Here is a 17,767-nt window from a genome sequence, read left to right as displayed (position 1 = left end):
TGTAACCCATGGACATGGAGGGCCCACTGTGTTCCACATTTTCTTATGTCTATATTTGTACATTTACTATACCTGATGCTATTTACTTAAAATAGCAAATACTCATAAATCTTCTTGATACCCGGCTTCTTCCACTAATCCCTTGATTCCTACTCTCTATTCCTTCCCGCGCCTTAGAAACACACACACACACGCACATACACACTCAAACACACACACACACACACACACACACACACACACACACACACACACACATACAACTATATGAGGGACCAACAGGTGCCCTTGAGGAAAAGAGTTGCTTGGCCTGACCTTAGACTCCAGACCATCAGGCACTAAGCCCGAAACTGCCGGAAAGAGTGGGAGTGGGAAGTGGGAATACAGGGAAGGAAAGGTTCCACTGGGCAGGTGTTTGGTCAGACACATGATTTCAGTATGAAATTCTAGAAAAGATGAATGGCACTTTATAGGGAATGAAAATCAACAGCATTTCTAATTTTATTTCTTGTTAAGATGGTAGCAGGGATCTGTGAAAACTGATGGGCTTGACAAAATCCGCCCTCAGGAAGGGAGAGGAAGGGAGAAGAAGGATCAGGGCTGGAAGCAGGGAGGGGCCCCCGGGGAGGCGGGGCAGCTTCTCTTCAGGTTTGACCTCTCAGGAAGGCACAGGCTTCCAGAAACGCTGTGGGACACAGCAAAGCAGGAGATTCAGAAACTGATTCCTTTTTTTTTTTTTTTTTGAATCAATACATCAATCAAAGAGGACACTAAAACAGACTTTCCTCAGCCCTCCCACCACTGTAGGTCAAGGCTTGCCATCCCCACATTTCCCCACTGTCCGTCCTGCGAAGAGCTACAGGACCCAAGGGAGCACACAAAAGCTCTGGTCCTTATCAAGCTGCGAGATTCGCTGCTCTGGCCTGAGTGACACAGCTGCCACCCACTTGTCTCCAGGTAAATCAGCGGTCACACTCTCAAGCTCACAAGGTATTGATGGTCCTCGAATTTGTTCTGGAATGTGAGCAACTGATCATCTTCATGCAAATCTGCTTGCAGTGATATCCACCTACTCATTCACTCATTCATCCATGAATCCCTCCTGAGCACAGGCTTTGTGTGAGCCTCTGTGTTAAGTGCTGAGGATTCAACACAGACAGATAAGCCCTGCCCTCAAGGGGTGTACCATCTGTGCAATCCTGAGCAGGCTGCTCACAAGAGTAGACCTGCAGCGCAATTTCTAAGCGTAGCCCTAGAGCCACCTGCATCACAATTCCCTGAGATGTCCGTGGAAATAGCAGGGTTTCCTTGGCACTCTTGACATTTGGGGCTGGGGAATTCTTTGTTGTGAAGGCTGTTCTGTGTGTGCTCTGTTTAGTAGCATCCGTGCTTCTACCCACAGATGCCAGCAGCACCCCCTATATCATGAGAATTAAAAATACCTCCTGGCATTGCCAAATGCCTCAGGGGCAAAATGATCCCCGGTTGAGAACCACTGATACAGAGATTCTCAGCCCTTCCCCAACCCCTGGACCACCACACAACACCCACCGATGCCTCCAACTCCCCTGGTGAGGGACCGGGAATAGGAACCCAGACGACATCAGTGCACAGAGGAGGCAAAACTTGCTGAAACTCGAGAATCATTGCCTGGAGGTTCACAACACTCTGCTATGTCTTCTAAATGCTTTTAAAGGGTTAAATTATTGTCAATACATTTTCCTGGCTAAAATGTTTTTTGAGAATTTGTTTTCTCTATGGTTAGTACTTACGGTAACTGCCTAGAAAGCAGAATTTGTCATTTGTCGATATATATGTAAATATATGTATACCTTTGTGTGTATGTATATACATACATACATATATTTACAATCGCTATCAGCATTATAAAAAGTTAGCCTATTACTAAGGGTTTATTTTATTCTCTAGCTCTTTCACCTCATCAATGAGAGTGTAATTTCCCAAAGTATAGAGACATTGTATTGCCTTAACGTTTTTTTTGTTTGTTTGTTTTTTTGTGGTACGTGGGCCTCTCGCCGTTGAGGCCTCTACCGTTGTGGAGCACAGGCTCCGGACGCGCAGGCCCACGGCCACGGCTCACGGGCCCAGCCGCTCCGCGGCACGTGGGATCCTCCCGGACCGGGGCACGAACCCGTATCCCCTGCATTGGCAGGTGGACTCTCAACCACTGCGCCACCAGGGAAGCCCTGCCTTAACGTTTTTATACCCGCTTCATCCCTAGAATGTTTGGCCCTCCAACCTTGACCTTCACCCGCGGTGGTTTCCCAGTGATGCTACCTATGTTCCACTTACGGGAGGTCGAGCATTTTTTCAGGTTAGCAATGGCTGTGACATACTCTGGTCCCAAATATTTTTCATATGTTGTTTTGCCTCCAAGTTTGGCCAGACACTCAGTGTTGTCATTGAACAGAAGGTTTTTGGCCTCAGACTGGAATAAGCAAAACCTGTCCGGGCAGTGTTTTCCATTTTTCCCAAACTGAGCCTGTGTCAAAAGGGCAGACAGTAAGAGAGCAGCGGAGGAAAACAGGAGAGGTTATGGATTCGGGGAGGCCAAGGGCATTTCTTCTGCACAGGATCAGCCACAGGAAAACCATGGGGCAAAAGGAGCTAACTTCTGGAATCACTCCACTGTCCTGGCTAAGTCTTCCCCTGCCCCATGGCCCCCTGCTCCACACCCCAGCCCAGTGCCCAGGCCCCTCACCACTTCTGATCTCACCTCCCGCCATCTTGCCTTTCTTCTTAATCTGTGGCCTCTCCCCTTAGAACTTCTTCTGTGTGACTGCGTGACAGCTGAGGATTTTGAGATCCACCCCCAAAGTAATCACCTCTAGCATTCTAATAGGCCAGCTCTCCCAGAGAGGCAGACTGCATTGGAAATCCTCTCCGCCACGGACCCAGTCATTGCCTTGGGCAGGTCACTTAGCCTCCCTTGGGCCTGGTTCCTCCTCCATGCCCAGGCCTCCCATGGAGGTGAGCTGCAAGAACCAACCACCTGCATGGCAGCAGACCTCTTACCGGCACCCGTGAGTGTGCACAGTGGGGGCTCCATAAATGCTAGTTATTGTGCCAATTTTTACATTCTAGGGCCAATTTCTTTAACGCACATCTAGAAACATGCCATTTTAATACAGAGCTAGATGTCCTAATAGAGAATCCCAGACTTCAAGGAAATTATAGGATTTCCTTCAAACCACTTCACGTAGATAGCCTTAAACCTATACAAGTTCTGGGTTTGTTGTTTTTAGAGATTACAAATGCAGGGGCCCTGTCTAGAACATCCCCAGTCGGCCCGGGCTCTGGAAACATCAGCAGAGTAAATCACTCTCTACCTGGCTATGGGAGGAAGGCTCAGTCGCCTCCCTCATTTGCCTGAAGAACAACAGGAGACTCAAGGAGAGAAAGCATCTCCCAGCCAGACCGTGAGCGCACGTCCAGGGCCATGAGACTCAGGGCAGCCCCCCGGCGTGGAGCAAATACTCTCATCACCAGCTTCAAGCAGAGGGATGGGACAGAAAGGCTGGGGATGGGTGGATTCCCTGAGCTCTGTGATTGCCCCACCTAACAGGAGCCCCTGCAGGAGGCCCTGGTGACCCATACCTGTTGGAGGAGCAGCACCTCTTCCACGTGTGCTGCCTTATCGCTCCGAGACACCACGGCATGATTTGGGGCCACAGCCAGGTAGCAGCTCTCAGCCTGTGTCACAGGCTTCCTGGTGCCATCGAGACACAGCAACTCAAAGTCCTCCCGATTCAATTTCCTAGCCGAGGCCGCAGTGTTCCCTCCTGGAGATATAAAGAAGGCAGCATCAGCCACGGCTGCCACTCTGAGGCAAAGCATCCTTTCCGGGTGGCTGTGACCATCCACCGGCCTCTTGAAACGCACACACTGGGGTCGCAGTGATGTGAAGGAGAGCAAATAAAGCTCCACAAGATACACAAACTTCAAACATATCAAGCATCAGTGCTGTATCCTCACGATGGAGTATTACTCAGCAATAAAAAGGAGTCAAGTTCTGACACACGCTACGACGTGGATGAACCTTGAAAACATTACGCTAAGTAAAAGACGCCAGTCACAAAAGATCACATATCGTAGGATTCCATTTATGTGAAATGTCCTGAATACGCAAATCTATGGAGACAGAAAGTGAATTGGTGGTTGCCAGCTCTGGGGGAGTGGGGAAGGGACTGGTAATAGGTGTGGGGTTTCTTCAAGGGGGTTTGTGAAAGTTCTAGAATTGGATTCTGTTGGCAGCTGCACAACTTTGAATGTGCTGGAGATCACTGAATCCCATTGAATCTACACCCTGAATGGGTGGGTTTTGAAGTATGTAAATTGCATCTCCACAAAGCCGTTACATTTCTTTAAAAGAAAACCCTCCATGTATGCCAGATTTTCCAGTGAGTTCCAGAAAAAGAAGTGTTGGTTTGTGTTCAAGAAGAAATTGTTGGGACTTCCCTGGTGGTCCAGTGGGTAAGACTACCAGCTCCCAAGACAGGGGGTCCGGGTTCGATCCCTGGTCGGGGAGCTAGATCCTGCATGCTGCAATGAAGATCCCGTGTGCCGCGACTAAGAACTGGCTCAGCCAAATAAATAAATAAGTATTTTTTAAATAAAAAGAAGAAGAAGAAGAAATTGTTTCCTTTCGTATTCCAATGCTCTTAGTGTAACCAGAGGAAGGACAGGAACATCTATGGGTTTATCAAATATGCTTTCAGTCAATTCCGATAAAATACAGTTGTGAAATCCCAGAGAAGCTTAAAACTAAATTTGACACCCATCTGATCCCTGAAGATCACTTAGATTCACGGTTCCTGAATTCGAAATGAATTCGAAATGTAACTGTACACAGTTATGCCTGTGTGTGTGCAAATGTAGCTTTCGTGGTCAGGTGGCTGCTTCTCTCCTTTCGCCCTGTCCCCTCGAGAAAAGACTTCCTGCATTCTCTTAGCTTTGTCCATTCAATACTGAGATCACCCCAGATTTACATGTCTGGCCTCGATTGCTCTCCCCAGGGACTTGGAGGAGTGGCTCTGGCTGTGGCTGTCACTGAACGGAAGAGGCAGAAAGTGGAAGCAGCCCCTTTGAGGGGGGAAGTGGCAAGTCCTCTGCGGCGGGGTGGAGGGCTAAGTGCAGTGGGTAGGGAGAGAGGTGCAGTCTGGAAAGCAGCACACTGCTGGGAGTCTGAAACTTGGTAATTAGTATTTTCACCAGAGGTCAGAAGAGAGAGTGACTTATTCCTCTATTGGCTGAGGGATTTTACCTTCTATCGTCTGCATCTGCCTATGATTTTGTCCTCATTAACTCCCCAAGGAGTTTCCACACTGAGGGCTCACATGGGCTGAATGAAAGCTCCTACTTCCTTGTTTAAAAGCGGAAATTTAACCTGCATATGTCCCAATTTTTTTTTCATGTATCATCCACGTTCAGTTTCCGATAGGCTGAGACAGGAAGATGGTGTGCTTCTGTGGCTGACTAGACAAAGCCAGGGAGATAGTTGCCCCTGAGTATGGCTGGTATGTGTGTGTGTGTGTGTGTGTGTGTGTGTGTGTGTGTGTGTGTGAGAGAGAGAGAGAGAGAGAGAGAGAGAGAGAGGAAATTTGGTTTCAAAATCAATGTGACACCTATAGATGTTACTATGTTGCATACTGAGGTAAAGTATTTTAGAATTAATTTGATCCAAGTCTGGAAAAGGTTATAATATTTCCCAATTGCAAATTTGAATAGTAACCTGTGTCGTGATGGCAAAGATTCTTCTTTGAAGGGGAAAGGGAAACATCTTTACCTACCGTTAGTATTCTCCAAGACAGTGGCATCTTTCACAAATGCGACATCCCCAGCGTCCTCAGCCAGGCACCTAAAATGTTTCAGAGAATAAAAACATTGCCAGGGCTTCCCTGGTGGTGCAGTGATTGAGAATCTGCCTGCCAATGCAGGGGACACGGGTTCGAGCCCTGGTCTGGGAAGATCCCAAGTGCCGCGGAGCAACTAAGCCTGTGAGCCACAACTACTGAGCCTGCGCGCCTAAAGCCCGTGCTCTGCAGCAAGAGAAGCCACCGCAATGAGAAGCCCGCGCACCGCAACAAAGACCCAGCACAGCCAAAAAAAAACATTGCCAGAGAAGAAAAGCTATTAGAGTTTTCATAAATATTCATAATACACATTCCAAAAACTGAAACATGGAACTAAACATAGAAAACATAGAGACAAATATTTCCAGGAACTTAGAGTTTAAAATGGTAGGTTGAAGATATATGGGTACCTTCCCTCCTTCTAAAATTCCAATAAAATGACATGAATGAGATTTTTTTTTAAGCCATAAGTCTATGAGCCAGAGGAAGGCAAGAGGGAAAGAGAGAAGATAATAATGACAACGTTTGGAGGTAGAGAACAAATGGGTGAGCAGTAATTGACCCAAAAGAGCAAAGAAAGCTGTGACATAAGTTGGAAGTGGGGGGCGCCCAGGAGAAAGCTGATGTGCATGGCAGAACTCCAGAAAGACTCAACAGTTAGAAGTACTAGGCACCACTGAAAGTAGCTGAGAACAGCAGCACTAGATAGAGCCTATATACATGAAGTGTAAATATATATATGCCCAATCCGATGAATTAAAAGAAGACCCACTAAAGAAATATCATTGTGAAGTTTCAGAACACTGGAGGGAGATTTAAAAATAATCTTTAGAACTATTTTATTTTTTTAAATCAAAAACTTTTCACAAAAATAGTTTTCAAAGCATTTTACATTGGATGAAACACAAAACTCATTTTTTCCTAAAGAGTATTTTTCATTCATAGTTAAATCTCTGTAAATTTAGAGAGAAATATAAAACATATGTGTCTGATTTATTCACTCTTCACAAAATATTCTTTGTGTAGACCTGTTTGTCTAAGACACTTCACGAGCCTTCTAAAGCTTCTCTCTCAGAATTAGGAAGCCAAAAATAAATTGTTGAAAACTCAAAAAAAAAAATTCTTTTCAAGAAGAAAAAATGTCATATACAAAGAATCAGGGATCGAAAAATGGTACCAGATTTCTCAACAGAAACTCTAGCTTTAGAAGACAATGGATTAATGCTTTTAAATTTCTGTATTTGCTCGATTTTCTGTCTATGTTACATTCTGCATAATTTTTTCACATATTTTCCACATTGCTACTTCTCTTTTTAGCTATGTTTAATCTGTTAAACTGGTCAATTATATAGCAAACTTCAATTGCTGTCATTTTTTTCCTTTCTAGAAGTTCTATTTATTCCTTTTTAAAACTACTAACCTGTTTATTCTGTTTTTTGCTTCTGGCAACTATCCCCGTGTGTTTGTTTCACATTGCTATAATTACTTTTTCCTGTGTCCTGCTCATTGTTACTGATAGAGTATTTCTGAGCAGTCTTTGAGCCTTAAACTGAAGATGCTGTCTTCCAGACAGATTCTTAAAGGGACTGCTAGTCTGGGACCACTTTTTAAAAAATTATGAGTTGAGAATTTCCGGACCATCCTAGGCGACACAAGTTGGAGCTACAAATCCATGCAAGAGCTGGCCCATGGTTTCAATTTTTCAGGGACGGCATGTATTTTCCTCCCTGTTTTCCTCAGCATCCAGGCAACCTGAAGCCTCCTAGGAGTGGGGTGGAAGTTACTTCTGGTTCACTCCTACCTTAAAGGTGTATGTAACCTCTGAGTTCAAGTTTGTCAGAATAGCTACTGTCAGGACAAAGTGTCTCCACCTAGGTCTCTGAATTCCTATTCCCCTTAGATTTTAGTCTAATAATCCCTTGTTACTTTGTCAGTTATTCAATGCTCTTAAGAACACAGGTGTGTGTGTGTGTGTGTGTGTGTGTGTGTGTGTGTGTACTTAACCCAACATTTTTGCTTGTTTGTAGTGGGACAGTTGGTCAAAACAGTTAATGCTCCCATTTCCCAGATATGGAAATCCTGTCAAAATTCCTAGGGAAATTGTTTTCCAGCCTGTACTTAGTTATCCAGCCAAACTATAAATCACTTCAAGAGTAGACTAAAGATGTTTTTAGACACGTAAATACTCAAAAAACAGAACTCCTATTCACCCTTTCTCAGGAACATGTGTTCTGTTGCAACAAAACCAAGAAAACTAAAGATGTGGGATCCAGGAAACAGGTCATTTAAGAGGAAGTAAGACAATGAAAAATCCCAGAATGATGCTTAAGGGGAATCCCCAGACCACAGATATGTAGGGGGCCTCGAGAGGACCAATCCAGACTGGGGAGGAGGGTGGAGATCTTCAGGTGCAACATTCGCAGGTAAATGATGAATCTGGGACAGCATCCAGTCTGTTTGTGCATGAATTGCTAGATTTATGCTACTAGTAGAAGGTATGGGGATGAATGAGTGATTTTTTAAAAGAAGTACAGAAAATTAAGCAAATTTTAAAAAGACACCTATCAACTCCAGAGTAAACAAAAACTCTGTTCAATAAGGGAAATATAATTTTATTATGTCATATATTTAATATGAGACTAATATTTACATATTCATAATAAAGTAAGCACTAAATATGTCATACTCTTGTTGGATACTAAAAGGAGGTGAAGTTTGTGGTTACGGGTGGAAGAAACACAGGAGCAGTATGAGAGGCTAGATCTCCTTTCATAATGGAAAGTCAGCAGAAAATAGCTGACATTTAAAAATCAAGAACCAGCAATATATAAGGATGTTAGTTAGAAACACAGAGATAAATATGGCTCTGGTTCTACTTTCGATTTGAGCAAAAGACAAAGCATTTCCTTGTAGTATAAATAGGAATACTAAAGTGTAGGTGTTTCCAGTGAAATAATACCTTACCATAGGTTTGAAAAACAAAACCACATGGTTTTTTATCAGACATGTTGTCTATTCAATATTTCTGAGTAGAATCACATCACAACTCTTCCATTTGCAAAACTTTAGCCCCTTAAAGATATTTTTGTACATTCATGAAATTTTTTTTTATAAGTCACTCAGAGTGTAGCAAAAGCTACTTTTATATCATGCCATCACTGGAGAGAAGGCTACAGAATTTACAGTAAAAAATTCAAAGACCAGTTTGGGCAGTCATTCTCAGATACATGATGCCACCTGGTGGTGAAATATATTCTTGGAGAATACAGAAAAACGGATGGGGGAGAACCCTGCCCTTCAAACCCCTAATTGTACCACTGAGAAGTAACATCTGGATTATAAAATGAAGACTGTGGAAAGATACTGTGATTTATTAAGTGTTTATAATTGGTGAATTCTAAAAACTTATTTTTTGGTTTATTTTTCACTAGTGGAGAATAACACTGCGCTATTTTGCCATTTCTAAGGCCAAAATCAAAGAGAAAAGTAGAGGGTAGTGCCTGTGAGAAAGAGAATTCTTCCCCATAAACTGAATTGCAGAAAGGACTGATACCACAACCTCTCCCCATTTGATGCTGAGGATGAGGACATCGAGGCCCACTGAGGTTGACCTTGGCTCCAGGCCACAAGGGGGAGACCAGCAGAGCTGAGGTCAGACAGCCCCGGGGCCAGTCCCCACTCTTGGGGTGGTGGGTGCGATGGGAGGAGCACTCCCCAGCCCGCCCATCAGCTGATCCCCAGGCTGCCCCTTGGCTCTGCTGTGATGGGCCACATTGGGCCCCTTAGAAATGCAGTGCCAAGATGCTGGAGGATGAGAAACAAGGCCCCGTCCTGGTGAAGCCTGCCCACAGCACTCACCTGAAAGCCCCGGTGTAGCCATAGTACCTCTCCTTACTGTTGGGCACACACTTGTCCATGTTCCGGTCATCGCCAACACACAGTGCACAGAGCCTGGATTTCGGGTCAGCCCCAGGGGCACAGCTTTGATCAAAGAATTCATCTGCAGAGAAGAAGCACGGGGAGTCAGCTCTTCCTACCTGAGTCAAGATAAGCGGTCTTTACCTAACAGGTGATGTGGCTTGGTTTCCATTCATCATATTGACCAAGGCAGATAGAACACAGTCATTATAACACACAGTAACATGTTACCACCAACCCGGGCCCCACCAAGGTTCAGAAAAACTTGAGACTGTAGGTACTTGAGACAGGAAACCTGACTGGGGCTGGGGAAGAGAGTGTGTAATTGTACAAAGGGTCCCATCATCACAGCCTCGAGCTGGGGACTCAACTTGATGAACCTGATGGCCATCTCAGCAGAAGCTGCAAAACGTCCACTCCAGGATCTGATTTCCCCTTTTCCTCAGTAATAGGAACCCTGCTTTTTACCTGGGCACCTGGTCCCTTAGAACAGAGACAAGCCTTACTCTGTGGCTAGTAAGCCACATGGCTAAGTATCGCCAGTGAAATATGAGCAGGAGTGTTGGGTGCCAGTGTCCTGACATCCTTAAAAGACAGTTGGCACATGTGTTTTGCCCCTTCTCCTTCCCTTCCTTCATTCTGCACATGGAATGCAGAAGTGGGGACTGGACCCCCAGATGTGACATGGGCCATGAGCGACCTTGAGCACGGAAGCCACATATGTTTCAGAATAGCCAGATGTTTGAAACCTGGGCCCTTGACACCATGTAGTCGTCCTGCCAGCTCTGGACAATCCACTGCTGGACTCCACTCACGTGGGAGAGAAATAAACTTCTATTCACTTCTACTGGGGGTTTTCTGTCCTTGCAGCTGAACCTAATACAAACCAACCCACCATGTGATTTAACCCACATTAAGGAGTTAACATGGATTAATACAGATTAAAAAGAGAGGAAATAAAGGTGACAAGAAAGCCCTGCCCCGACAAGCAAGTAGCACCCATTACCCAACTCGTGCAGCCCCTGCCACTGGAAGAGCCATGCCACGTGCCAAGCTCGGCCTAGGGCTGGGAGTGTCCCACTGTGGTCCCGGCAGCTTGCCCACAACCTGGAGGCTGCCGTGGGGTCATAGAGGGCGACACCAGTGTGCACTGCTAGAGAGGAACAGAGCCACACGAGAGCCCGCCAAGCCAGGATCACAAACCCATTCAAAATGCAGCAGGGCCCCACTTGAGCAGACGCCTGCCCGGGAGGTGAGCCGTGACAAGAATGTGGCACACAGCTCCACGTCACCAGGCCCACGGCAGGTAGGGCATGGCTCACGTGTGGGGTGTGAGCACGGCGCGCAGCCAGGAGGCGAGGCTGAGCCAAAAGCCTGGAGGTCTTACTCAGTTTCCTCTACAGCATGGAGTAAGACGTCAGTTCTGTTTAGTAACAGAAGTCATCTTTCATGAGGAAGGCAGATGGCTTTTCCCAAATTGAGAAGCCAGTGCCTGGGAGGAATTTAGATCCGGAGCTCCAGGAAGCAAAAAGTGACTTTTGTACTTCTCAGGACCTGCATCCATTCTTAGGGTGCAGAGAAACAGACCGATCCTCCAGTTTTGCGCCTTCGTGTGGGGTGGAGGGGGTGTGGGAAGTGCTGTGTGGAGAAGCTGCAGAAGGAAGCCGCAGGGGGATCTTGCTTACACCAGAAAAGGCCTGTAAGCCACGGTCAGCCTGCAAGTCCCCACACCTCCCCTCCCTGAGTTCTACAGAGGACCCCAGCCTGCCCCTCAGGATGGCCGACCCACGACTCCCTCGGGACTCCTACCAAATTTGCAGGAGCCTGTCCGGTTGGCGATCAGGCCCATGGGGATGTTCCAGCCTGCGGTCCTGTCCACGGCAGTGTGGCAGGACTTCTTGCCTCTCAGAGAATTCCATGTGAGCTCAGCATTTGCCTTCTTGACAACTGCCACGGCAAGATACCCTTGGACAAGAGAAGAGCAAGTCTTAGCCTCCCAGGGCCCGGTCCATGGACTCTGTTGCAGCTGTGTGCAACCCAAGCCAACGAAGGTCAAGAAGCATCACCAGGCAATGATTCCCCCGGATGACTGGCCACTGTCCGATAGACCTACAAAGTTTAAGCTGCTGCTCTATGTTAAGATGAGATTGATCTGGGTTATGAAATGAAATAGTAAGCTGATCCTTGAAGTCCTTGACCAGCCATATACTGCCCCTGAGTTATAAACCGGCAGTTCATTCTATTGTAGACGTGGGCTACTAAAGCCACGAACACTGACCAAGACGCATGACCCCAAGAGTGCGTAGATCGCCAACTGCAACATGCAATATACCAACTGCATCAGGCCAGAGCATGATGGCCGCCGGAATAAGTGCTGTGTGGATGCAGGGGGTGTGTCCCCAAGGACCTCTCTGTGCTGAGAGAGGGTCAATGGGGTGCAGTCCTCCTCCTGAGAGCACGCACCGGGCAGACTCCGCTGCCGGCAAGTGCAGAGCTCTGCCGAAGTTGAGGAAGCACCAGCTCTGGCAGGCAGGTGGGCTGGTGCACAGGGCAAGGGATTTAGCACAAGAGACCTGGTTCCAGGCCAGGATCTGCCACAGTATTATCAACGGCTGTGAGTGACATCCGGGACACTGTTTCCGCGTCCATATGAGATGGGGGTGTGACACCCCACCTTCACCGTGGTCAGGACAAAATGAGGAACTCTTATATTTCTCTGCCATGTATGAAGGTCCATAAAAACATAATTATAGTTCCTCATCTGTGAATGATTTGCATCTGCAAAAGAACTTACAGCTTCTATGGCTGCATCTCTGTGAGGTTTTTTTAAGTTCCCACCACCTCCTCCTCCAGATACAAAAACTTACCCTTGACTCTGAAAGTGATCGATTCCAACTCACCTTCCGTTGGTCTGTGCACACAATCTAAGCTGTTGCTTTTGGAGGATTCTGAAAGAATAAAGACAAGCAAAACGTCATTAAACACATGTTTTATTGTGATCATATATTTTTCAAAGGTACACACATATCAAAGAACATATACTGGCATGGTTTTGTGTATATGTGTTTTTAATATAAATAAATGACATTGTATTATAGACTTCACTAAGTTTCCTCCTTTTTTTATTTTCAACCCAATACTGTGTTTTTAAGCTCTTTTTTTTTTTTTTTTTTGGCCGTGCCATGTGGCTTGCAGGATCTTAGTTCCCTGACCAGGGATCGAACCTGGGCCCCGACAGTAAAAACACCGAGTCCTAACCCCACTGGACCGCCAGGGAATGCCCTAATTGAAGTATAGATGATTTACAGTGTTGTGCCAGTCTCTGCTGTACAGCGAAGTGACTCAGTTATACACATACACATTTTTTTTTTCACATTTTTTTAAATATTCTTTTCCATTATCATTTGTCCCAGGAGACTGGATCTAGTTCCCTGTGCTATACAGTAGGGCCTTGTTGTTTATCCATCCTATATATAATAGTTTACATCTACCAACCCCAAACTCCCAGTCCCTCCCTCTCCCTCTCCCTCTCCCCCTTGGCAACCACATGTTTGATCTCTATGTCTGTGAGTCTGTTTTGTAGGTAGGTTTATTTGTGCCATATTTTAGATTCCACATATAAGTGATATCATATGGTATTTGTCCCAATACTGTGTTTTTAAGTTCAAACCGCCTTACTCTCTGTAACTTATTGAGCTGAGTTAGGGCTCCTAAGTTCACTGCTTCCAATATTGTCACTGACATCTTCATACACGTCTGGGGATGTACCCAGGGGTGGAACTGCTGAAACTAACGTCTGGACAGTTCAATCACCACATAAACCAATCAACTGTCTTTTTTGTTTAAGCCACTTGGCAATGGGATTGTGTCATTTGCAACCAAAGTACTCCTACCTAATCCTCGCCCGTTGGAGGTGAGGGGCACCTTGTCTCACCTGCCTGACCTCCTCTAGTTCCCTCTGGAGAGGCTAAGGATAAAGTAGCATTTCTTATGTCCCTTCAGCATGGGGAGATCCATGCTTTCAGACTCAGTAACTGGCTTCTTCTTAGGAAAAAGTCTCATCACTCCTGTTTCATGGGATGGATAATGTGAATCTGTAGGTGTTGTTCTATTGGAAAAGTATATTTAATTGGTTTATAACATTATTTAAGTTTCACGCATACAGCATTATATTTTGACTTCTATATACCTACCAAAAGTTTAGTTTCCATCCATCACCTATAGCTGACGCCCTTTACCCCTTTCCCTCTCCCCCCACTCCCCCTTTCCCTCTGGTATCCACTACTCTATTCCCTGAATCCGTGTGTTTGTTTTTGTTTGATTTGGTTTGGTTTGTTCCCTTTTTTTTTTTTAATATTCCACATAGGAGTGAAATCAGAAGGTATTTGTCTTTGCAGAATCAAGTCCAAAGAGACTGTCCCAGCAGTTCCATGCAGCAGAAATGCATACATGTGCTCACCAAACGACACAGACACAGATGATCATACCAATGCTATCCACAGCAGCCAACTGGAAATTACCCAAATGCTCATCCACAGTAGAATAAATAACTGCAGTGGAGTCACAAAGTAGAACACTACAAAACAAGGTATAACACTGAGCAAAAGACATTTTTAAAAGCATATGCTGTGCAACTCCTTTTACATAGAGTTCAAAAACGGGCAGAACTGATCTGTGCCATTTGAAGTCAGGAGTCATTACCCTTGCTGGAGTAAGGGGGCTGGTGACAGGAGGACACAAGGAGACTTGTGGAACCTGCTGTGTCCTGCTCTGGGCCCTAGCGCTTGGGGATGTACCACTTTGTGAAATGTCCTTGAGTTGTACACTTGTGTGCACTTTTCTGCATATATATTATACTTTACTAAAATCTTTTTTAAAATTAAAAAGAGGAAACCAATCTGGGCTTTGTCAGTTCTCACTACAATAGGCTGTGTGGGTAACATGGCCCCTTTCATCTATTCTTTCCCCTGATTCTCCTGTTTGAACGTATCTGTCCATTTTAATGTCTCCACTTGGACCCACAGAGTGGGGTTACTCCTCTCTATACCCCACCCCCGAAGCCCTGAGGGAATAAACCAGAGAGGACTCTTCTCCACTTACTTTGGTTCTCTGCCAGGACAGGCACCAAACCACACTTGCCCGCAGTGTAGATATATCCTCCATCTAAGCTCAGGGCATCAGCTTCTCCTTTCTGCCAAGACAAAGCATATCTCCAGCACCACAGTGAGGCTGTTTCCTGTCCCGCCTGCCTTTACAGCTCTAAGAGAATGGCTGTCAGGTGCCCCAGTAAAGCAGCAAGGGTTGAACTGAGGACCCCAAGGAAACACCATGTGCACTATTAATTCTCTACCAGACCTACATGCCTTTCATGCTGTCGCTTCCATTGGAAAGACCGGGTACAGGTAGCCCGGTCCTCTGAACAAAATCCCTTTCTGCACTTGGAGTACTGTTGGTATGCCCTCCTGGACCAGCCTCCCTCACTGAGGAGACAGATGGGAAGAGCTGGTCTTGTCTAGTCTCTGCTCATTAGCACTACACTCAAAGTGCTACACAGAAGCTATTCAACAAGTGGGCAGAAACAATTAAATTCACTCACCATCAGAATGAACGAGCCCACGCTCCAGAATTGGAACATGGATTCATCAAGATTGTAAAACTCCCTCTTTGACTAAGTAATAATTTTTTTACAACATTATTAAAGCTAATAGGAGATGTGGATAAAGATTTCTATTCAAGGCTGCACAGCACAGGGTTATTGTTAACAACAAAATAAGGAGACAAAGAAGAATACGGTCACGACTAAACTGTGCCACACCATATAAAAGATATCCTGAAATCACTTTTTAAAGTGTTTTCAAAGAATATGTCACGTGAGAAAATGGCCATGATACACTGTTAAGTGAAAAGGACTCAAACTACGTAACTGGAACGACCCAGTACTGTTCCGAGCCTAAACTGAGATGAACCGAGAAATCCTGGAGTGGGAAGTTAGCAAAACTCTAACTGTGGTATCTCTGCATGAGGTCCCAGTGTTTTGTTTGTTTTTACATCACATCTTTCTATATTTTCCAAATTACCTGCATTCATCGCAACTCGTTCTTAAAATCAGATTGGAAAGCCCACAGTAAACAGATTGCAGACGGAAAGCTGTGTCTGTTCCCACACTGCGCAGGAGCGAGCAGACCCCGCCCCCGGGGCCGTAGCGCTTCTAAGGTCCGCCTCACTTCAGACCAGATGCCCTTGACCTCGGTCTCCTAGAAGCGCTGCCCCGCCCGCACCGCCCGCAGGCCCGCCGCCGGCCACCTACCAGCACCAGGGCGATGCAGTCCTCGGTGGTGTTGGCCGAGGCGCAGGACACATTCTGGTTGCTCTGGAGGCTCCACTGCCGGCACTTGCGCTCCTCCTCTTGTCCCACCGCGCACCACACGACCCGCGCGCGCCGCGCCTCCACCTCCGCTGCAGCTGCCCGGGGACATGGCGGTCGGCAGGTGCCCTGAGCCCAGCGAGGGACACCCAGGCCCGCCGACCTCCCTGGAGCGCCGGCTCCACTCAGAGCCCCCTTCCTGCCCCGATGCTCGCTGGGCGGGAGCTACTTCCTCCAGAGAAGAGTGGAATCAGACACCTGCGCCTCTTCCCTTCCACGTGCTCCTCTCCCCCCTCCACTCTCAGCTCCCCAAACCCTTCTTCAGGCATAGCCCTCCTCGTGTCTCATTTCTCTTCCTTTGGAGGCTTCCCCGGCTTCTAATCCACCCTTCAAGCTTTAGTAATGAAAGAGATACCGAGATATTGCCTAATATCTCTGTCCTACTGGATAAAAGCTCCAGGACACAGAAACAGTGGCAGCCCCAAGAGATGGCCTAGGGGACCTTAAGCCCTGTCCTGACTTCCCCTAAGGCAGGCAGTCACCACCACTGACAACAGCGCAGCTTCCCAGTTCACCTAGACTCCATCTGAAGCCTCCAGTGGAGAAGGAGCCATGGCTGACCTGGCCCAATGCGGTATCCCAGCCAAGTTCAGGGCCCAGGCACTGGGCCGTGTCCCACCAGGCCTCTGGATTTATCCCAGGAGGGGCCCTGGCTCTCTTGGTTCATGTTCATACTTCTCACTTCCTGGGAGGCAAACTGACCGTTTCGTCAGGGCTGGGGAGCCTGACACACACAGGGACCTGTGGCAGTATTATCAGGAGGCGACACATTCCTTTGGAGACACTTTTCACCTGACTTGGTGCACAGAAGATGCTCACACTCACATCAAACCTACCATGGTGAAGACCTCCAGTGGCTTGGAGATGGCCAAGTGACCACTACAGAGCAGGGCCAAGCTGCCCATGGGGTGGGGGTGAGGTGCTCCCCGAAGGCCTCACCCATGGCTCACCACCCACACCAGCCTGCCCTTGGGGCCTGCCTGGCCCTCACTCACCTTCCCTCAGGCCCCGCATTGCGGTGAGGTAGCGGAAGCCCAGGTACAGCCCAGAATCTATCTTTGAGGGGATCCTCAAAAACCCAAGGGCAGAGTCTTTGAACAGCAGGTCCTTCTGCCCAGGAGGAGAGCCAAAGAGCTGGAATCCCTGTAGAGCGCTTTTTCCAAACTTCTCCTAATTAAGGGAAAAGAGAATTATGATGTCAGTGGTAAATAGGAAACAAAAACACGATGTTGAAAAAGAACATCTGGAACTTAGGGATGACTCTGAGAGGAGGAACCTTGGTTGACTTCCTCCCATAGAGGGACTCAAGCCATCCCTGTGACATAGCTCAGTTACGGCTTCATCTTTAAAAAGCTGCTGGGTTCCAAGCATCTTAGAGTCCTGAGAATATTGCATTGTCCTCCCCCTGCTTCTACTCCAGCCCATGAGACACCACCAGTCCGTAATGCTAGAAGGGGCTTCGTTGTTCCTGCTGTGTGGAGTATGGCCTAGAGACAGGCAAGCCACTGCATCTGTGCAGTGAGGCTACAGAGGACTTCTACAGTGGCAGGTA

At 46.8% G+C, this 17,767-nt stretch overlaps 1 protein-coding gene across 1 annotated transcript in view; it reads right to left on the bottom strand.

Moving 5' to 3' along the window:
• Positions 1-494: 494 nt before the first annotated feature.
• Positions 495-17,767, bottom strand: part of LTF (lactotransferrin) — a 28,498-nt gene continuing 11,225 nt past the window's right edge. Inside the window, exons 8-17 of the mRNA XM_082847149.1 lie at positions 17,211-17,385; positions 16,099-16,253; positions 14,892-14,982; positions 12,692-12,739; positions 11,601-11,756; positions 9,732-9,873; positions 5,811-5,878; positions 3,619-3,803; positions 2,314-2,503; positions 495-685 (exon numbers count right to left, since the gene is read on the bottom strand). Coding sequence (XP_082703275.1) covers positions 645-685; positions 2,314-2,503; positions 3,619-3,803; positions 5,811-5,878; positions 9,732-9,873; positions 11,601-11,756; positions 12,692-12,739; positions 14,892-14,982; positions 16,099-16,253; positions 17,211-17,385 — 1,251 coding nt within the window. The 3' untranslated portion in view covers positions 495-644. The remainder of the gene's footprint in view (positions 686-2,313; positions 2,504-3,618; positions 3,804-5,810; positions 5,879-9,731; positions 9,874-11,600; positions 11,757-12,691; positions 12,740-14,891; positions 14,983-16,098; positions 16,254-17,210; positions 17,386-17,767) is intronic.

The sequence above is a fragment of the Leucopleurus acutus genome (genome assembly GCF_964270905.1).
Source record: "Leucopleurus acutus genome assembly, chromosome: 10".
NCBI classification, from domain to species: Eukaryota; Metazoa; Chordata; class Mammalia; order Artiodactyla; family Delphinidae; genus Leucopleurus; species Leucopleurus acutus.
This window is presented reverse-complemented; position numbering and strand designations above follow the sequence as displayed.